The sequence below is a fragment of the Lagenorhynchus albirostris genome, chromosome 3 (assembly GCF_949774975.1).
Source record: "Lagenorhynchus albirostris chromosome 3, mLagAlb1.1, whole genome shotgun sequence".
In the NCBI taxonomy this organism is placed as follows: Eukaryota; Metazoa; Chordata; class Mammalia; order Artiodactyla; family Delphinidae; genus Lagenorhynchus; species Lagenorhynchus albirostris.
The window spans coordinates 101559380-101581156 of record NC_083097.1 but is presented as its reverse complement, the minus strand read 5'-3'; the positions used below and the strand labels follow the sequence as shown (position 1 = coordinate 101581156).

Below are 21777 nucleotides of genomic sequence, written 5' to 3'. Positions count from 1 at the left end.
ATTCTCTAGTAATAAATGATGTTAACATCTTTTCATGTGCTTACTTGCTATCAGTATATCTTCTTAAGTGAGGTGTCTGTTCAGGTCTTTTGCCCATTTTTTAATTGGTTGTGTGTTTTGTTTTGTTGCATTTTAAGAGTTCTTTTTATATTTTGGATAACAGTCCTTTATCAAATGTTTCTTTTGCAAATACTTTTTCCAGTCTGTGACTTGTCTTCTCGTTCTTTTGACATTGTTTTTAGTAGAGCAGAAGTTTTTAAATTTTAATGAAATCCACCTCATCAGTTCTTTCATGCATTGTACCTACAGTGTCACATCTAAAAGGTCATTATCATACCCAAGGTCATCCAGGTTTTTCCTGTATTGTCTTTTTAGGATTTAATAAAGTTTTGTGCTTTACACTTTGGTCTATGATCTGGTGGTTTTTTTTTTTTTTTTTTTTTTTTTTTTTTTGCGGTACGTGGGCCTCTCACTGTTGTGGCCTCTCCCATTGCGGAGCGCAGGCTCAGCGGCGGTGGCTCACGGGCCCAGCCACTCCGCGGCATGTGGGATCTTCCCGGACCGGGGCACGAACCCGTGTCCCCTGCATCGGCAGGCAGACTCTCAACCACTGCGCCACCAGGGAAGCCCTATGATCCATTTTGAGTTCATTTTTGTGAAGGTTTTAAGGTCTGTTTCTGTATTCATTTTTTTTTACATGTGGATGTCCAGTTGTTCCAGCACCACTTTTTGAAAGAGTATCTTTGCTCCATTGTATTTCCTTTGCTACTTTGTCAAAGATCAGTTGACTGTATTTATGTTGGTCTATTTCTAGTCTCTCTATTCTATTTCACTGATCTTTGTGTCTGTTTCACCAGTACCACACTGTCTTGATTACTGTAGCTTTATACTAAGTCTTGAGGTTGAGTATTATCAGTCTTCCGACTCTGTTGTTCTTCAATGTTGAGTTGCCTGTTCTGGGTCTTTTGCTTCTCCATGTAAACTTCGGAATCGTTTTGTCCATGTCCACAAAATAATTTTCTGGGATTTTGATTGGGATTGCATTGATTGTATAGATCAAGTTGGGAAGGACTGACATCCTGACAGTATTGAATTGTCCTGTTAGCATAGAATATTTCTCCATTTATTTAGTTCTTCTTTGATTTTATTTATCACAGTTTTATAGTTTACCTCATATAGATCTTCTGCATGCTTTGTTAGATTTATTCCTAAGTATTTAATTGTTTTGGGTGCTAATATAAATGGTATTTTATTTTATTTTTTGATGGTACATTTTTAAGAAATTTTATTTTATATTGGAGTATATTTCATTTACAATGTTGTGTTACTTTCAGGTGTAGAGCAAAGTGATTCAGTTATACATATACGTATATCTGTTCTTTTTCGAATTCTTTTCCCATTTAGGTTATTACAGAATATTGAGTAGAGTTCCCTGCGCTATACAGTAGGTCCTTGTTGGTTATCTATTTTAAATATAGTAGTGTGTATATGTCGGTCCCAAACTCCCAATTTATCCCTCCTCCCCACCTTTCCCCTTTGGTAACCATGAGTCTCTAAGTTTGTAAGTCTCTGTTTTGTAAATAAGTTTATTTGTATCATATTTTTAAAATTTCTACATATAAGTGGTATCATATTAGTCTTTCTCTGTCTGACTTCACTTAGTATGATAGTCTCCATCCATATTGCTGCAAATGGCATTATTTCATTCTTTTTAATGAGTAATATTCCATTGTATACATGTACCACATCTTTTTTATCCATTCATCTGTGGATGGACATTTAGGTTGCTTCCATGTCTTGGCTATTGTAAATAGTGCTGCAGTGAACATTGGGGTACATGTGTCTTTTCAAGTTACGGTTTTCTCCAGATATATGCCCAGGAGTGGGATTGCTGGATCATATGGTTGCTCTATTTTTACTCCATTGGTTTGTTTTTGTTTTTGTTTTTATTTCCATTACTCTAGGAGATGGATTGAAAAAGATATTCCTGTGATTTATGTCAAAGAGTGTTTTTCCTATGATTTCCTCTAACAGATTTATAGTATCTGGTCTTACATTTAGGTCTTTACTCCATTTTGAGTTTATTTTTGTGTATGGTGTTAGAGAATGTTCTGATTTCATTCTTTTACATGTAGCTGTCCAGTTTTCCCAGCACCACTTATTGAAGAGGCTGTCTTTTCTCCATTATATATTCTTGCCTCTTTTGTCGAAGATTAATTGACCATAGGTGCGTAGGTTTATTTCTGGGCTTTCTATCCTGTTCCATTGATCTATCTTTCTGTTTTTGCGCCAGTACCATACTGTTTTGATTACTGTATCTTTGTAGTATAGTCTGAAGTTGGGGAGCCTGATTCCTCCAGCTCTGTTTTTCTTTCTTAGGATTGCTTTGGCTCTTCGGGATCTTTTGTGTCTCCATACAAATTTAAAAATTTTTTGTTGTAGATCTGCAAAAAATGCCATTGGTAATTTGATAGGTATTGCATTAAATCTGTAGATTGCCTTGGGTAGTATAGTCATTTTGACAATATTGATTCTTCCAGTTCAAGAATATGGTATATCTTTCCATCTGTTTGTGACATCTTTGATTTGTTTCATCAGCATCTTATAGTTTTCAGAGTACAGATCTTTGTCTTCTTAGGTAGGTTTATTCCTAGGTATTTTATTCTTTTTGATGTGATGGTAAATGGGATTGTTTCCTTAATTTCTCTTTCCGATCTTTCATTGTTAGTGTATAGAAATGCAAGAGATTTCTATTAATCTTGTATCCTGCAACTTTACCTAATTCATCGTTGAGCTCTAGTAGTTTTCTGGTAGCATCTTTAGGATGTTCTATGTATAGTATCATGTCATCTGCAAACAGTGACAGTTTTACTTCTTCTCTTCCAATTTGGATTCCTTTTATTTCTTTTTCTTCTCTGATTGCCGTGGCTAGGACTTCCAAAACTATGTTCAATAAAAGTGGTGAGACGGAATGCTTTCAGCTGTTCCTGATTGTGAATGGTTAGCTGTGGGTTTGTCATATATGGCCCTTATTATGTTGAGGTAAGTTCCTTCTGTGCCCACTTTCTGGAGAGCTTTTAATCATAAATGGGTATTGAATTTTGTGAACAGCTTTTGCTGCATCTCTTGAGATGATCATATGGTTTTTATTCCTTAGTTTGTTAATGTGGTGTATCACACTGATTGATTTGCAGATATTGAAGAATCCTTGCATCCCTGGGGTAAATCCCACTTGATCGTGGTGTATGATCCTTTTAATATATTGTTGGATTTGGTTTGCCAGTTTTTTGTTGAGAAGTTTTGCATCTATGTTCATCAGTGATATTGGCCCGTGTTCCTCCATGGGTTTATCCTGCCTGGGACTCTCTGCGCTTCGTGGATTTGAGTGTTTCCTTTCCCATGTTAGGGAAGTTTTCACCTATGATCTCTTCAGATGTTTCCTTGGGCCCTTTCTCTCTCTCTTCTCCTTCTGAGACCCCATGTAATGAGAATGTTGTTGCCTTTAATGTTGTTCCATGGGTCTCTTAGAATGTCTTCATATCTTTCCATTTTTTTTCGTTTATTCTGTTCTGCAGCAATATATCCACCATCTGTCTTCTAACTCACTTATCCATTTTTCTGCCTCATTTAGTTTGCTATTGATTCCTGCTAGTGGGCTTTTTGTTTCAGTTCTTGTATCGTTCATCTCTGTTTGCTTGTTCTTTAGATCTTCTAGCTCTTTATTAAACATTTCTTGTATCTTTTCAGTCTCTGCCTTCATTCTTTTTTGAGATCTTGGATCATCTTTACTATCATTACTCTGAATTCTTCTTCATGTATATTGCGTATCTCCACTTCACTTAGTAGTTCTTCTGGGGTTTTATCTTGTTCCTTCGTCTGGGACATACTCCTCTGGCATCTCATTTTGTCTAACTTTCTGTGATTGAGGTTTCTGTTCCACAGACTGCAGGGTTGTAGTTCTTGCTTCTGTTTTCTGCCCACTGGTGGATGAGGCCCAACTAAGAGGCTTGTGCAGGCTTCCTGGTGGGAGTTTCCTGCCCACTTGTGGGTGGCCTGGGTCTTGACCCTCTGGTGGGTAGGGCTGTGTCAAGGGATTTGTTTAGCAGGAAGCTGTGGGCTCAGAAAGACTCAGCCTGTCTCCTGATGGGTGGGGCTGTGTTCCTGCCCTGTTGGTTGTTTGGCCTCAGGTGTCCCAGCACTGGAGCCTACAGGCTGTTGGGTGGGGCCAGATCTTGGGGAGAAAATTGCAGTCTCCAGGACAGCTCACGCCAATGAGTACTCCCCAGAAGTACTGCCACCAATGTCTCTGTCCCTGCAGTGAGCCACAGCTGCCCCCCGCCTTTCCTGGAGATCCTCCAGTACCAGCAGGTAGGTCTGGCCCGGGCTCCTATGAGATCACTGCTTTTTCACCTGGGTCCTGGTGTGCCTGAGACCTTGTGTGCACCCTCCAAGAGTGGAGTTTCTGTTTCCTCCGGTCCTGTGGATTTCCTGCGATCAAACCCCACAGGCCTTCAAAGCCAGTTTGCTCTGGGGGCTCCTCCTTCCCATGCCAGACCTCCAGGCCGGGGAGCCTGACATGGGGCTCAGAACTTTCACTCCTGTGGGAGAACCTCTGTGACATAATTATTTTTCAGTTCGTGGGTCGCCCACCCAGGGGGAATGGGATTTGATTTTACTGAGTTTGCGCCCCTCCTACCCTGTCTTTGTGGCTTCTCTATCTTTGGATGTAGGATATCTTTTTTGGTAGGTTCCAGCATTTTTTTTGTTGATGGTTGTGCGTCAGTTAGCTGTGATTTCGGTGTTTTTTTGGGAAGAGGTGAGCTTACATCCCCTACTCTGCCATCTTGTCTCCGTGGTGGTTAATTTTCTGCAAATGGTATTTTAAATTTCAAATGCCACTTGTTTATTATTGGTCTGTAGTGAAGCAGTTGACTTTTGCATATTAACCTTGTCTCCTGCAGCCTTGTTATAATTGCTTATTATTAGTTCCAGTAGTAGGTTTTTTTTGTTTTGTTTTTGGTCTTTCCGTAGATGGTCATTCTACAGTTACTTGCAAACAAAGACAGTTTTGTGTCTTTCTTTCCACTATGCATGACTTTGTTTCTTTTCTTGTGTTCCTGCATTAGCGAGGACTTACAGTGTGCTATTGAAAAGCAGTAGTGAAAGGGGACATCCTTGCCGTACTCCTGATCTTAGTGGGAAAGCTTCTCACCATTAAGTATGATGTTAGCTGTAGATTTTTTGTAGATGTTCTTTATCAGGTGAGGAGGTTACTCTCTATTTCTAGTTTGCAGAGTGTTTTATCATGAATGAGTGTTGGATTTTGTCAAATGCTTTTTCTGCATGTATTCACACAATCATGTGGTTTTTCTTCTTTAGCCTGTTGACATGATGGATTACATTAATGGCTTTTTGAATGTTGAACCAGTCTTGTGTACCTTGAATAAATCCATTTGGTTGTGGTGTATAGTTCTTTTTACACATTGTGTTGATTTTATTGGCTAATACTTTGTTGAGGATTTTTACATCTATGTTTATGAGATATTGGTCTGTTGTTTTCTTCTCTTGTAATGTCTTTGCTTGGATTTCATATTAGGATAATGCTAGTCTCATATAATGAATTAGGAAGTATTCCCTCTGCTTCTGTCTTGTGGAAAAAAAAAATTGTAGAGCCTTGGTATAATTTTTTCCTTGAATGTTAGGTAGAATTCACCAGTGAATCCATCTGGATCTGGTGTTTTCTGTTCTCTAAAGTTATTGATGCAATTTCATTAAGTGATATAGGCCTATTCAGATTGTTTCTTCTTGTGTGTGTTTTAGCAGATTGTGTTTTTGAAAGGAATTGTCCATTTCATCTAGGTTATCAAACTTGTGGGCATAGAGTTGTTCATAGCATTCCTTTATTAAACTTTTAATTTCCATGGGAATCTGTAGTGATGTCCCCTTTTTCATTTCTGTTAATAGTAATTTGTGTCTTCTTTATTTTCTTAGGCTGGCTAGATGCTTATTGATTTTATTGATCTTTTCAAAGAACCAGGTTTTGATTTTGTTAAATTTTTTCTCCATTGATTTCCTGTTTTCAATTTCATTGATTTTTGCTCTAGTTTTTATTGTTTCTCTTCTTCTGCTTACTTTGGATTTAATTAGCTCCTCTTTTTCTGTTTTCCTAAGATTGAAGTGTAGATTATGGATTTTTTTTTTTGCCTTTTAGTGTGCCTTGTAATTTTTTATTGAAAGATGGACATGATATACTGGGTAAAGGAAAATAGACTTTTAGTAATATAGCGGTAAGGGGGAGGGGAAGCATTCTATAGTCTTGTGATTAGGTTTCAGTCTTGGTGAGGCTGTGTCCCCTGTACTGTTTGGGCTTGTCTGGTACTAGATTTTGGTTATGCATCTTTGGCAGGCCTATTAAGATGCTCTGTTCTCATTGCATCTTATCAGGTGGCGCACTATTTTGATGTAGTCTCATTACTGATTATGTTCACTTGATTACTTGATTATGGTGGTGTGTGTCTGTGTTCTCAACTATAAACTCTTGTTTTCTTTTGTACTTAATAAATATTTTGTGGGGAAGATTTAGAAAATTAGAAAAATATTTATTCTTCATTATACCTTCAATTTGTTCACTTATTTGTATTGCCTAAGTATGGACTTGACAGTTTTCTCTTTATTTAGCGGGTTATAATCTTTAGCCATCATTATTTGTCCCAGATTTGGGCATTGAGAACTCCTTCAAGCTGCTTCTGTTTCCTTTTTATGATCTCAATAATCCTTTGAGCTTTTTTTAAAAACTGTTTATTTATTTATTTATTTGGCTGTGTTGTGTCTTAGTTGCAGCACATGGGATCTTCGTTGTGGCATGCAGGATTTTTTGTTGTGGCTCACGGGCTTCTCTCCAGTCGTGGTGCGGGCTCTAGAGTGCGCCAGCTCAGTAGTTGCGGCACATGGGCTCTCTAGTTGTGGTGCACGAGCTCTAGAGTGCGTGGACTCAGTAGCTGTGGTGTGCAGGTTTAGTTGCCCCGCAGCATGTCGTATCTTAGTTCCCTGATCAGAGATCCAACCTGCATCCCCTGCATTGGAAGGCGGATTCTTTACCACTGGACCACCAGGGAAGTCTCTTTGAGCTTTTTTTTTTTTCCTGGTATAAGAAGATGGTCCAGGTTCATCAAATAATTTTCCTATCTCAGCCCTGGATTCAGCCATTACTTTAAGGAGCCCTGCTTCTTTTTAGAAGAGAATGATGTTTACAAGTCAAGATCCAGCTGCTAGGTGTGCTGTTGGGGTGTTGTTCCCATGTATGTATACATACACACGCAGACACATGGATACATTTACACAGACACACGTATATATACATATATACTTTATATATCGATTTGCCCATATATATACTGAACAACATACATTCACATTGACACGTTCAATCCTTTTAATCCTATACCACAAGATTTATCCTAGTGTTCTCCCTTTCTGATAATGCGAGACCTGTCATAGTTAGTATTTTGACCTCTTAAGCTCTGCTGACCTTACTATTTAATGGCTACCTTTATTAAAGTACTTAATTGTCAGGTACTGTGCTAAGTGCTTTTGTTATCTAATTTGATCTTCTCAACAACACTGTAAAATCTTTGCAGAAGGAAAAATGGAGACTAAAGGAGATCATATAATTTTCCCATACAACTACTGAATGACAGAACTAGGGTTGGAACTTTGGTCTATGTGAATGTAGTGTCTATACTCTTAACCATTAAACTATTTTTAGCTAGTGCTACTGTAAGCACATTTCTTTTGGCTTAACTCCTGAAGGAGTCGAGGATTGCTGGTTTACAGGGTATGCATATATAAAATTTTGATAAGCCCTGATATATTACCCTCCAAAAGGTTGTACTAGTCTGTACCTACCAACGTGGAGAGTGCCAACCTGCTGGCAATCTCCCTGACACTGAATATTGTCTATTATTTTAGTTTTGTGTAGTTTTGTTTTTTTCATTAATCAGTTTTGAAAAATCCTTGTCCCTCTCCAGTCTCTTCATAACGAAGCCTATTTGATTATACCTCTTCTCTCCTCAAAATTGTTTTATTGTTTTCTCTTATTCTTAGAAAACTATCCAAATGTTTCAGCATGGTGTTCAAGGAAGCTCTTTATGATACGGCCTCTCCCCACTTTCTCTCACTCTATGATCCAGCATGCCATATCTATTTCAGTTCTCTAACCACATGCTTTCTCTTGCTTCAGTGTCTTTGTATATATTGTTTCTTCTGCCTAGAACACCATTTTCCACTCCCTCATTCTCTATCTAGTCACCTTGCTCTTTTTAGCCAAGTTTTACTTATTTTTCAGTTCGCAGTTTAGATTTACTTCCTTGGGGCAACCTGTGATACCTTTTCTACATGGTTTATTAAATTGAAATCAAAGGAAACCTTACTGAGATGTTAACTGTATCTGTGAAAACTGCCAAGTAAATTAAAAAGTATAACCAGCTTTCAAAATCTTATAATGGTTTATGGCAAACTACAATGTAGTTTAATTGTGTTTTTTTCCATAAAGTACCTGCCGGCCTGTCTGGACTTGACGCAAAGGACATTGTGGCGGTGCTGAATGAGGAGGGAGGCTATCATCAGATTGGACCAGCAGAGTATTGTACTGACTTCTTCATGATGTCCGTGACCATAGCATTCGCCACCCAGTTGGAGCAGGTGAGATGAGTGATTCATGAAGAACTTGAAAACATTTTATTTTTAAAATCTGTCTTTTAGGTATTAAAAAGACTTGCAAGTAGACTTACAAAAATAATTTAGAAAAATGTTTTCTTTCATATCAGAAAGCATTTTTGTTTTAGGAAAAGAATAAATTGGGATGATCTTGGTAGTAAGAGAATAAATTAAATCTCTTAGAATTTAGAAGAAAGACCATAAATAAGCATTGTTTCACATTGTATTGTGTGACATTGTAAAGACTGTTATGAAATGATTTTTTTCTAAGTGTTAAATACTTTACTTTTTGGAGAAATATACAATGTTGGGAACATTGCCTCAGTCAGACCTTAATAGCTGTCAGGTCTGGGATTAGATTTTACCTTATTTACACACTAACAAATTAGCCTACATACTGCCAGAAGACAGAAGATTCTTGGGTCAGAGAGAAAGGAGTGTACTACTCTTAGCACAGCAAGCAACATGAATATCAGCATATTTCTTGCAGTTCCCCCTATCCCAAGTCCCATGGAGGTGACACAGAGGGGCTCAGGTGGTTGCTCCACACTCATTGGGAGCGTGTCACAGCTGAGGAACACAGAACTTAGGGAATGTACGACTTTTACTGTAAGTAGTCTAGGTCTTTGTCTGGGAAGACACGTTGCTTTATGAAAGTTATGAGCTGCATAAACAACGCTGGGAGATGGCCTGGGTAAGAGTGGTCAGGGCCTTGCATTCTTGTTACACTCAGCAAGAATGTGCAGGGATGCTCAGGGCCTGTTGCCGATTGCTTCCTCCCAGCATTGGTACAACACAAAAGTAGCTGTTATTTCATTGTCCTTTTCAGGATCGAGTCCAGATTTTTTGATATTATGTTGATCTATAGCACCTGAAATAAATTAATACTTTAAAAAATAGAGAATATGGCTTATGACTTTAAATTTTTTATCAGACTATTCAGTTTCTTAGTGGTATACATTTCCCAGATAATCCGCATTCATAAGTGAAATATGAGTTAGTGACCACACTAAATCTTAATAAGATCTATCAGGTAAAGATTTTTCTCAGGAAATATGTTTAGCTCTGTCACACTGAATTCATGCCCACTACAAAAAGTACTTTTTATATATACGTATTCTTTGAGCTTTTTCTCTCCCAATTTGGTACTGTCATTTTCTCATTGACACTATATATATGTGATTTTGTCTCTCTCCATCAATTTCCTTTTTTTCCTCTCTTCAAAAAGCTCTGCTTGTGGATTGCCCCGGCTTAATATGCCATCCTGGTTGGGAGGGAAGCTAGATGTCCACTGTTTGTTCATTAACCACATCAGAACACACATTAGATAATGAGTCTACTGTGTTTTTACTGTGTTATTATTAAATACCTGCAAAGTATTTTAAATTGCTACTTTATTTTTAAAAATATTTTTTCAACTCCCTAGGAAGGCATAATTTTACTTGTGTTATGTTTTGTGAAATAGGTATGTGTTCACTACTTTGCTAATGTTGTATTTAATCCTAGCACAACTTTAGGGGATTATTATTTTCATTTTTGAGATGAGGAAACCAAGTTTTGAGAAAGTTTTTTAGCTAGTAAATATTCTAGGAATTTCTGGCCATATGGTCACTCTCCACATTCTCTTGTTCCCATATTTTGCTCTCTTGTCTCTGAAGGGGTTTTGGAGTAAGATCAATTTGAGTTGGAATCTAATTCTCACTACTTACTGGCTTCTTTAACTTAGGCAACTTACTTAACCTTTCTCAGACTTGAATTTTCTCAGTTGTATGGTGGCAGTAGTACCAGCCTTGTGGGTGTGCATGAGGAATGAGATAAAACTAATGTGCTTAACATGTAGTTTGTATGTGTGAACCTATATTTATATAGTGAAAGCTTGTGGGTAATTGACCTACTGAATCCACGACTAAAACTAATACAGTTCTTGGTAATACAAAGTAACTTTTTCGGACAAGTCACTCAGTTTAGTTAAAAATAAAAAAACAGATTGATGTCTGGCAAGCTATTTGCTATCTCTGATAAAAATTAAGCCAAGTAGGTTCCTCAAAAGATTAAACAGAATTACCATAGAACCTAGCAATTTCACTACTGGGTATATATCAAAAGAATTGAAAACAAGGTATTCAAATAAAAACTTGTACATAAATGTTCATAGCAGCACTATTTACAGTATCCCAGAATATCACAGAAATAACCCAGATGTCCATTTATGGATGAATAGATTAACAAAATAAATACAAACAAAATAACAAAATAAATAAACACACACACACACACACACACACACTCTGGAGTATTATTTAACTATAAAAGAAATGAAGTACTGATACATGCTACAACAAGGATGAATGTTGTAAACATGTTGAGTGAAATAAGCCAGACACAAAAGGTCACATACTGTATGAGTCCATTTATATAAAATATCCAGATGGGCAGACCCATAAAGACAAAACGCAGATTTGTGGTCACCAGGGGAGGGAGAAGTTATGGGGGAGTGGAATAGGAGTGGCTGCTCAGTGGTTCTGGTGTTTCTGTTTGGGGTGATGGAAAAGTTCTGGAACTAGGTAGCGGTGATGGTTGCACAACATTGTGAATGTACTTAATGTTCCTGAACTGTACAGTTTTTAATGGTTAAAATGATAAATTTTCTGTTATGTGTATTTTACAATAATTTTTTAAAACACAAAAAATTAAGCCCAATAATTTATTCATCCCTTGATACTGCTCAGTATTACTTGTTTGCTTTTTTCACTCTTCATGGACAAGCCAAGGATTTTAAAAAATAGTTTAGTTTTTTTCTTCTCAAGCTAGTCAAAGGTAGTGTGAGAAAGCATCTAGCAATAAACAAACATACCTTTCAGATGCAAACAAGTGACTTAGAACATTGATACTATAAAGTAGTAGAATGCAGGAATGAAATTAGAGTAAGAATACTGGATTGTGATAATCTTGCTTCCTTTTTAAATATTGAAATTAGGGCAAAAAACCTGTTTCTAAATCCAAGGATGATAAAGGATTTTTAAAAGCATCTCTTCTCTTAGTGGGAATTACTTAGAATTAAATGTGCTATGAAATATAAAAGGGCTATCTTTATTTCTTAAAATTTTTATTGCTTTCTGACTATGGAAGAAAGTAAAAGAAAATGAAAGTCTCTTTTAATTAAACTCCTCAGAAATAATCACCCATAAGAGCAGTATATTCTTTTCCTCAGATATTTTCCCATTCACATAATAGCTGACTATGTGCTAGGCCGACTTGTAGACGTGAACATGTATTATCTCTTTTAATCCTTCCAAGAACCCTAAGAGAAATGGAGGTACAGAGTGATTAAGTACTTGTCTAAAGTCTCATAGCAAGCCATTGGTGGAACCAAAGTTGAGGGTTGGGGCTTACTCCAGAATTTGCACTCTCAACAACTAAAAGTGTATAGGTGCTGGCTCTCAATAAATATAAATCTACATGATTAAAATCTAATCAAACAAATACATTTTAAAGTATAGGATTAAAGTAATAACTTGCTTTGTATATACAATATATTTAATATAAAATAAATAACTTTATTGACTATTTACTATGTGCTCAGTACTGGGTTGTTTTAATCTAAGTGGTTAGTACTTTTATTTTCACAAACTTACAGACTTACAAACTGTCCTGTAAGTTTTTTTGACCTAAAAATATTTTAGGTAACTTTCATGTCACTATATCATTATTTAGGAGCCATATTGTTTGATAACTATAATATTTTTAAGCCATCTCCTGTTGCAGAACATGTCAGTTACTTATAGTCTGTTACTTTTAACAATGTGCTAGCAAACATTAAAGGTCTGTTAAAAGGTATTTTGCATTTTATGGGACAAGCATCCCATGTCTTCATGTCACATAGCCAGGAAACTACCGGCTTTGAGAAGTAACACTCCTAGTATGGAAGATATCCTTTCTTTTTTTTTTTTTTTAATTTTGTATTAGACTGTAGTTGCTTTACAATGTTGTGTTAGTATCAGGTGTACAGCAAAATGATTCAGTTATACATACATACATATATATATATTCTACTTAAGTTACTACAGAATACTGAGCAGAGTCCCCTGTGCTATACAGCAGGTCCTTGTTGGTTATCTGTTTTAAATATAGTGCTGCATATATGTCAATCCCAAACTCCCAATTTATCCCTTCCCCCCCACCTTTCCCCTTTGCTAACCATAAGTTTATTTTCCGTATCTGCAGATCTGTTTCTGTTTTGTAAATAAGTTCATTTGTATCATTTTTTCCCACATATAAGTGATATCATATGATATTTGTATTTCTCTGTCTGACTTACTTCACTTAGTACAATAATCTTTAGGTCCATCCATGTTGCTGCAAATGGCATTGTTTCTTTTTTTTTTTTAATGGCTGAGTAGTATTCCATTGTATATGTGTACCACATCTTCTTTATCCATTCATCTGTCAATGGACATTTAGGTTGTTTCCGTGCCTTGGCTATTGTAAACAGCACTGCAGTGAACATTGGGGTGCACGTATCCTTTCAAACCATGGTTTTCTCTGGATATATGCCCAGGAGTGGGATTGCTGGATCATATGGTTGCTCTATTTTTAGTTTTTTAAGGAAACTCCCTACTGTTCCCCTCTGAGCATATTTGTGTGTGGATGATTTACTACCTCTACTTTATGTTTGCCTTTACTGGTGAGCCTTCCCATTTGTAATTTTCTTGTTTGTAGTTGTGTCCTTTTCTTTTCTACCTAGAGAAGTTCCTGTAGGATTTGTTGTAAAGCTGGTTTGGTGGTGCTGAATTCTCTTAGCTTCTGCATGTCTGTAAAGCTTTTGATTTCTCTATCAAATCTGAACAAGAGCCTTGCTGGGTAGAGTATTATTGGTTGTAGGTTTTGCCCTTTCATCACTTGAAATATTTTGTGCCACTCGCTTCTGGCCTGCAGAGTTTCTGCTGAAAAATCAGCTGATAACCTTATGGGGATTCCCTTGTATGTTATTTGTTGCTTTTCCCTTGTTCCTTTTAATATTATCTCTTTGTCTTTAATTATTGTCAGTTTGATTAACATGTTCTCTGCATGTTCCTCCTTGAGTTTGTCTTGCCTGGGACTCTGCACATCCTGGACTTGGGTGACTATTTCTTTTCCCATGTTAGGGAAGTTTTCAGTTATCTCTTCAGATATTTTCTCAGGTCCTTTCTCTCTTTTTCTGGGACCCCTATACCTACATACGAATGAGTTCTGTTCTGAGAGTGCATTTGTAAGTACTATTTGTTCGTAAGTCCAATGAAGTTAGCCTAGGTACCCAACTAACACAATCAGCTGTATAGTACTGTACTGTAATAGGTTTATAATACTTTTCACACAAATAATACATAAAAACAAAAAATGAAGAAAGCATTTTTAAGCTTGCAGTACAGTACCTTGAAATGTATGGCAGTACAGTACCACAGCTGGCATACAGGGGCTGGCATCAAGTGAACAGGCAAGAAGAGTTACTGACTGGAGGAGGGAGAGGAGGTGGGAGATGGTAAATCTGAAGGATTATCAGCAATAGATGGAGGGTAAGCCGCAGTTTCACTCATGCCTGACATTGATGGCACAGGTTCTGGTTCCTTGCTGGAACCAGATGCATGTTTGCATCTTTGAAATTTCGCAACTTGAAAGTTCGTATGTAAGGGACTTACTGCATTGCGAATGTTGGTGCTCTTAATGTTGTCCTAGAGGCCTCTGAGAGTGTCCTTGCTTCTTCTCATTCTTTTTTCTTTATTCTGCTCTGTGGTTGTGATTTTCACCATTCTTTCTTCCAGGTCACTTATCTGTTCTTCTTCCTTGTTTATTCTGCTATTGATTTCTACTAGTGTATTTTTCTTTTCAGTTATTTTATTGTTCATCTCTGTTAGTTTGTTCTTCAGATCTTCTAGCTCTTTGTTAAACATTTTTTGTATCTTCTCAATCTGTGGCTCCATTCTTTTTCCAAGACCTTGGATCATCTTTCCTATCATTACTCTGAATTCTTTTTCGTGTAGATTGCCTGTCTCCACTTCACTTACTTGTTCTTTTGGGGTTTTATCTTGTTCCTTTGTCTGGGACATATTCCTCTGTCATGTCATTTTGTCTGTCTTTCTGTGATTGTGGTTTCCATTCTGCAGACTGCAGGGCTGTAATTCTTACGACTTCTGCTCTCTGCCCCCTGGTGGATGAGGCTGGTCTTAGTGGCTTGTGCAGACTTTCTGATGGGAAGGACTTGTTCCTACCCACCGGTGGGTGGACTTGGGTCTTGTCCCTCTGGTGGGCAGGGCCATGTCAAGGGGTGTGTTTATTGGGAAGTTGTGGGCTCAGGAAGGCTTTAAGCAGCCTGTCTGCTGATGGGTGGGGCTGTGTTGGTTGCTTGGCCTGAAGCATCCCAGTACTGGAGCCTAGAGGCTGTTGGATGGGGCCAGGTCTTGGTGAGAAAATGGTGGTTTCTAGGAGGGCTCATGCCAATGGGTACTCCCCAGAAATACAACCACCAGTGTCTTTATCTCAGTAGTGAGCTACAGCCAACCCCTGCCTCTACAGGAGACCCTCCAATACCAGCAATTAGGTCTGGCCCAGGTTCTTATGAGGTCACTGCTCTTTCCCCTGGTTCCTGGTGCACACAAGACCTTGCGTGCACTCTCCAAGAGAGGAGTTTCTGTTTCCCCTGGTCCTGTGGATTTCCTGCGATCAAATCCCTCTGGCCTTCAACGCCAGATGCCTTGCAGGCTCTGCCTCCCGATTCCAGACCCCCAGGCTGGGGATTGTGATATGGGGCTCAAAACTTTCATTCCAGTGGGAGAACCTCTGAGATATAATTATTTTGCAGTTTGTGGGTTGCCCACCCAGCAGGTATGGGATTTGATTTTATCGTGATTGTGCCCCTCCTACCATCTCCTTGTGACTTCTTGTTTGTCTTTGGATGTAGGATATCTTTTTTGGTAGGTTCCACCTTTTTTTTTGTCGATGGTTGTTCAGCACTTAGTTGTGATTTTGGGTGTTATTCTTGAGAAGAGGTGAGCTCATGTCCTCCTCCGCCATCTTGTTCCACCCCCAGTAAACATTTCATTTGTGAAGGGCTCCATTTTCCCCCTGCAGCAGCTCCTTACAGTGGGCGGAAGACAGCCTTTTGTAACTTAATTTATAGGTCTCCAAGTTTTGTAAGAGTAGCTACAAAGCTTTTTTTTTTTCCCATCAAAAGAAGTTATAGTAAATAGCTTGGATTAAGATTTTTAAAAAACCTTCTCTCATTTACAGAGAGGATGGTGGAGTAAGGATATGTGGAAATAAGGAAAGCTCAGTGTAAAATATTTGACCATTTTCTTCTAAAAGAACTTTTATGGAGTTTTCATCGACTAGTTGAATGAAACATAAGCTTTAAAATAACATTAATGTATCAAAATATTTTAGTCTCTGTGCTTGTGTAAGATAAACCTTTAAAAATTAAACTAGTGATTTGGTAGTAATTTGGCAGAGATTTAGAAATTTTGAGTTATTAATTTAAGGCTTGAAATAAAAAATCATTTTAGCAAATATTTTTGGAGGTTGTCAGACATCTTTAAGGATGTTTAGTGGTTTATAATATAATAATCCTTTTTTTTCTTAAATATTTAGTTAATTCCATGTACCATGAAACTTCCAGAAAGACGGCCTGAGTTTTTCTTTTACTATTCTTTACTGGGGAATGATGTTACAAATGAACCCTTCAATGATTTGATCAACCCAGACTTTGAGCCAGAGAGAGCATCTGTTCGAATACGTAGCAGTATAGAAATTCTTCGTGTTTACCTGGCTCTTCAGTCTAAACTACAGGTAGGTATGGCAGAGAATTGTTTCCTATGAGATGATTTTTTTAAGCATTAAAGAGGTACCCAAACTCTGTCTTATTTCTGAAGTGGATATCATCTTTCTGCCACATCTTTTAATTTTTAAGGAATTATCCTGACTTGTACAGTCACAGCATGACAGTTATTTCAGAATTTTAGGAGATATACCACCTTACTTTGTTACTGTGGAAAGAGGTAGATCAGTTATCGGTCATTTATAATAAAAAGTTGTACCTGGAGCTTAAAGCTGCGGGCACCAGGCAGGTTTTATTATTGTTAGTGGAGATTAGCTGTCACCACACAGATCACACTCTAGATTTCAGAATTTATACACCTTATTGCTATTAAAATCAGAGATAAAACAACTTTCTAAAACCTGTTCTTGAACTTGGTAGTTTTGTAAACCAGTTTTAAATTGGACTTTATTTAAAAGTGAACCTTATCTAGTCCAAAATTACTTTTCTGTTTGTTATGATTAATTTTAATCAGACTGAAATGGGTGGTGAAGTAGGGTGGGGTAGTCTTTTTTTTTAATAGTAAAGTGATCATTCGTTAGACTTTGCGTTTTGAGTGGATAGTGAAAAGAGGCATTAAGAAATTTTAGTGGAACTAAATTTTAGAGGTGGTTCTGCTAAATCCAAGGTATTTATTTAGAAAGTTGAAGATTATATAAAATGAAATGCAGGAAAAAAGCACTTTGAATTTTATCTTATAAAATTCCTTACCAAAACTATTTATTAGTTTGATTCTCATGGACATTTAAGTCATAAAAATCCTTTCTCTCCAGCCCATTAAAAATATCACACCTAATAACATTAGGACTGTTATAGGTCATTGCTGATAGTAGAATTAAAAGTTTTGTTTTGTTTTGTGGTAAGCGGGCCTCAGTGAATACCTAGTATTCATTGTTCATATGAATACTAGGTTCGCTGTGTCTTCAATGTAGTAAGGGAAAAGAATAGTTATGTGACACATATCTGGAGCAGCCTTTCTTTGTTTTTTTGGTCGTTGCAAAAGGTGGTAATGTTTAAGTTTTGATTAGCTAGCAGTGATTAACGGTACATTCCACCACCCCAGAGGTATTCTCTTTTACCTTTCACTGTTAAGCACTCTGTTTTATATATAAAGTTTGAAAAGCAAAAAAAGAGAGAAAGAAACATTCATGGTGTTTTATGGGTGACTAAAACAGAATTATTTGAGGTTCTTTATTTTCCAAATAGGGCTGGACCCACTCACTTATTTTTTAAGAACTGTTTAATGTTATAATGGAAATAGAAAAGATGCTTGATGTATTTGTTTTCCGTTTAAATTCATATATTCATGATATAATTTGCATATGTAAGATAGCATAGTAAAATATTAAAGTAACCATAGCTCACCAAAGAGACAGAAAAGAGAACGTGATAACATAGGAGGGTACAGTACTGAAAGGAAAAATGAAAAGAATTAATAACTTTATTATTGAGTTCTGGGTAAATTTTGTGCTTTAGCAACAGTTTTAACAATCATGTGTGAGTACCTTAGTCACTGCAGGTCAATAAGATAATCTGCATTCTGTTTTCCTTCTATGGATCATTTTATAACTTTTTGTTAAGTTTGTGTGCTTAGAATAAAGGAGAAAATATAAAGCCTGATTTTGATTTTCCCTGTCATATTAGATACACCTCTGCTGTGGAGACCAGTCACTGGGAAGTACAGAAATACCCTTAACCGGACTGCTGAAAAAGGGTAGTACAGAAATCAACCATCGCCCAGTCACAGTTGAAGGTGCTTTTATTCTGGACCCTCCAAACCGAGCCAAACAAAAGCTTGCACCTGTTCCTGTGGATCTGGCCCCCACTGTGGGAGTGTCTGTGGCTCTGCAGAGAGAAGGCTTAGATGCCCAGGCAAGTAGTGACCCTCCTTCCCCTCCTCCAGCTTCTTCGATGTAGTTCATGATTAGTCACAAAAGTTGAGCTTCAGAAGCATTACCCCGCATAAGAAAGTATTTATTATTCTTAGGTAGTGGCCTTCATTATATGATAACCTTCTCTCCAAAAAGACCCTTCTGAAAAGTGCTGTGGCTTCTGCCGCATTTCATAGGTGACACTGTCCAGAGCCCTTCAGTCCAGTCTTTTCATGTAGTGAAAACCATTCCCCACACCCCCAGCTCGTAGTCAGTGACTGTGGCAGAAGAGGGACTACGGTAGAAGAGAATATTTTTAGACCCAGTTTCTGGTAATCTGCGTTAATGGATCCTTTTTGGTTGACTCAGCCTTAGCTAAGATAAGGTTTTTGGCTCAGTATTTTATAGTCCTCATACTGTCTCTAGGCAATAGAGACATTTATTTGAACATATATGTTTTTGATTATATATAGCCCCAGAATCAACTTTAGTGTCATGGTTCTTTTAAAGAACTGATTTTTATGTAGGCTGAACTGAAGTGAGAGTTTAAAAAGACATATATGCATGTATTTTTAGAGGATAGTGGATGGAGCAAAGGAAGAAAATCATACTAGACTTCTGGGTTTTTGGTTTTTTGTTTGTTTTCTAGTAATATAGACCTCCTTTGTATTGCTTTGGTAGGAATAACCATTACCAAGGACACCTATGCCTGACTTCTTTTACTGAATATCCCTTCTTATGCATTAGGATGCATTTTGATACGGAGCTCTGGATATCATATTTCCTTCCTGTTCATCTTCCTTTTTATGGTCCTAGATGCTATAAGAAAATTTGCAAATTATGAAGAGAAATAGACTAGGAATGTCCAAACTGGGAAAGGAAGCTAATATTTTTTAAAAACAACATCACGATTTTTGCTTAATTATGAAGGAGAGTTCTTTGCAAATTATACTTTATTTAAAAATTGTTTTTAGTCTTTAATTGAATTAAAGACCCAGAATGAACATGAGCCACACCATTCAAAGAAGACAGTTTTCACCCCCACAAAGGAGAAGACACACACTGGGGCCAAGTCTCCACGCATGTCCCCTGTTCCACCTCACAGTCAGTCACCTCCAACAAGAGACGACGCAACAGAAAGTGAAGTGGAAAGCTTACAGTATGATAAGGACACAAAACCGAATCCAAAGGGTAAGGTATTCTTTTCACAGATCTTTTAGTTATAGGTTTTTCAGCCATCTAATAAATGACTGTGCGAGTTTTCATGGGTGCTAAGTAAAAATTGAGTTTTTTAAAAAGCCAATGTAAAAAAAAGAATCAGATTAAAGTAATTGCAATTTACTTAACTTCATAATAGAATTTGCTAAAAGGTAAGAGAATTTTTCATTTATTTTCATACTAGAAATAGTAGCTTATTCAAAAGAAATTAAAGAATATAGTTCTTTCTAATAGATCGTTAGCAAACTCTTCAGTATCTCAATTTCACTGGAATTTTAGAGAAAAGAGATACTAACTGCCTCTTATAGTAAACTTAAAATAATCATTTTTGATCCTAAAGTTGAGACAGTCTGAGAATGCATATTTATCTGGTCTTATAAAATTTTTCCATCTGTTACGTAAGAATCTACAGTTAAATTTAGTAGTATAAATTGTAAGAGCAGTGGTGGATTAGGAGTTAGAAGTTCGGGTGCAAGTTATAGGTCTGTCACTGAGTAGCTATAGGACTTGGGCCATTCATTAAACATCTCTGGTGTATAATAGGATTGGACTAGATACCTCTGTCTTTTCAAGTTTTAGTGTTTTTGTTTGTTTTTAATTTTTGTTGGAGTATAGTTGATTTACAAACGTGTGTTAGTTTCAGGTGTACAGCAAAGTGAATCAGTTATTCATATACATATATCCACTCTTTTTTAGATTCTTTTCCCATACAGGCCATTACAGAGTATTGAGTAGAGTTCCCTGTGCTATACAGTAGGTCCTTATTAGTTATCTATTTTATATATAGTAGTGTGTCTATGTCAATCCCAATCTCCCAGTTTATCCCTTCCCCTCCCCTTTCCCCCTTGGTGACCATAAGTTTGTTTTCTACATCTGTGACTCTATTTCTGTTTTCTAAATAAGTTCATTTGTACCATTTTTTGATTCCACATACAAGCAATATCATGATATTTGTCTCTCTGTCAAGTTTTAGTTTTTTGTTAGACATAGTCTAACAAACTACTTTTTAAACCCTAACCAAACTACTTTTTAAAAAGTGATGTAATTATATCTGCAATAAGTCTCAAATACAACCCTTCAAATACTAAGCTATATTCACCTGTCTCTTAGAAATATTAGTGCCTGCCAGGCTGCTATCATACATTACCGCATTGGTACTGTATGCTTTTATGTTTTGCAATATATGTTGAGAGTGAGAGTAAGCTCTTTTTTACACAGTTCTATAATGGGAATTAAAGCCTACATAATGTTGGACAAGTCACTTTAAGAAGTTTATGCCTCAATTCATATGTTTATAAAATCAGATAGTCAAGTCTTTGCTTGAAGGTAAATGAGATGATATCTTTAAATTATCTGAATAAACTTAAGAGAAATTGTTAGCAAACAGAATTTTTTTTTTAATTTTTATGTTCATTTTAGCTGTCAGTTCTTCTGAACCTGCTTTACTGGCCCAGCCAGTGACTACATCCATTGCTTCAGGAACAGCTTCAGGACAGAAAATTGCTGTTCCTGCAACATCACATCATTTTTGCTTTTCAATAGACTTAAGGAGTATCCGTGATTTGGAAGTTGGTTTTCCAGTCAACTGTATATTAAGGTATGATTTGATTTTGTTTCAGAATATTTTCTGAGGAGAAATGCCTTTCCTCTGTTTGGGGTTTGCAGAGGAGAAATGTCACCAAAGAAGTTATGACATTTGTTAGATCAGTGGACTAAAAGGGTGTAAGGCTATTATGTCCTAATGACTTTGAACTTAATCAAAGGTGGCATTAGTAGTATGAGAGGTAACAGTCTTGCCAGTAATTGTAGGTATTGATAATAATTTGTTAATGTTCCTTTTTAAAATATAGTGACTCTTGAACTTAAAGTGTATTGTTTCCAGAAAAGGTGCCATAGGTCAAAATAATGGGAGTATAGTGTCTGATTTTTCTATAAAACTGTGTTATAATGGGAGGTTATAGTCTTAATATCTACCTTTTATACCTATGAATCTAAAAACCATACCTAATGAACTGGAAGTGTCCACACTGTTCAGTTTAGAGAATTGAAATATATATATTTCAGTCAGTTAAATGGCTTTTACATAATGGCTTGTTTTTTTTGTTTTTTTAAATTTATTTTGGGCTG

At 36.8% G+C, this 21777-nt stretch overlaps 1 protein-coding gene across 3 annotated transcripts in view; it reads left to right on the top strand.

The window, feature by feature from the left end:
- The window catches only part of CEP120 (centrosomal protein 120), a 78737-nt gene that overhangs the window by 10832 nt on the left and 46128 nt on the right, over positions 1 to 21777 (top strand). For all 3 annotated transcript variants that reach the window (XM_060143480.1, XM_060143478.1, XM_060143479.1), the window contains 5 exons: positions 8552 to 8700; positions 16336 to 16533; positions 18206 to 18433; positions 19407 to 19623; positions 21070 to 21247. In XM_060143480.1, coding sequence (XP_059999463.1) covers positions 8552 to 8700; positions 16336 to 16533; positions 18206 to 18433; positions 19407 to 19623; positions 21070 to 21247 — 970 coding nt within the window. The remainder of the gene's footprint in view (positions 1 to 8551; positions 8701 to 16335; positions 16534 to 18205; positions 18434 to 19406; positions 19624 to 21069; positions 21248 to 21777) is intronic.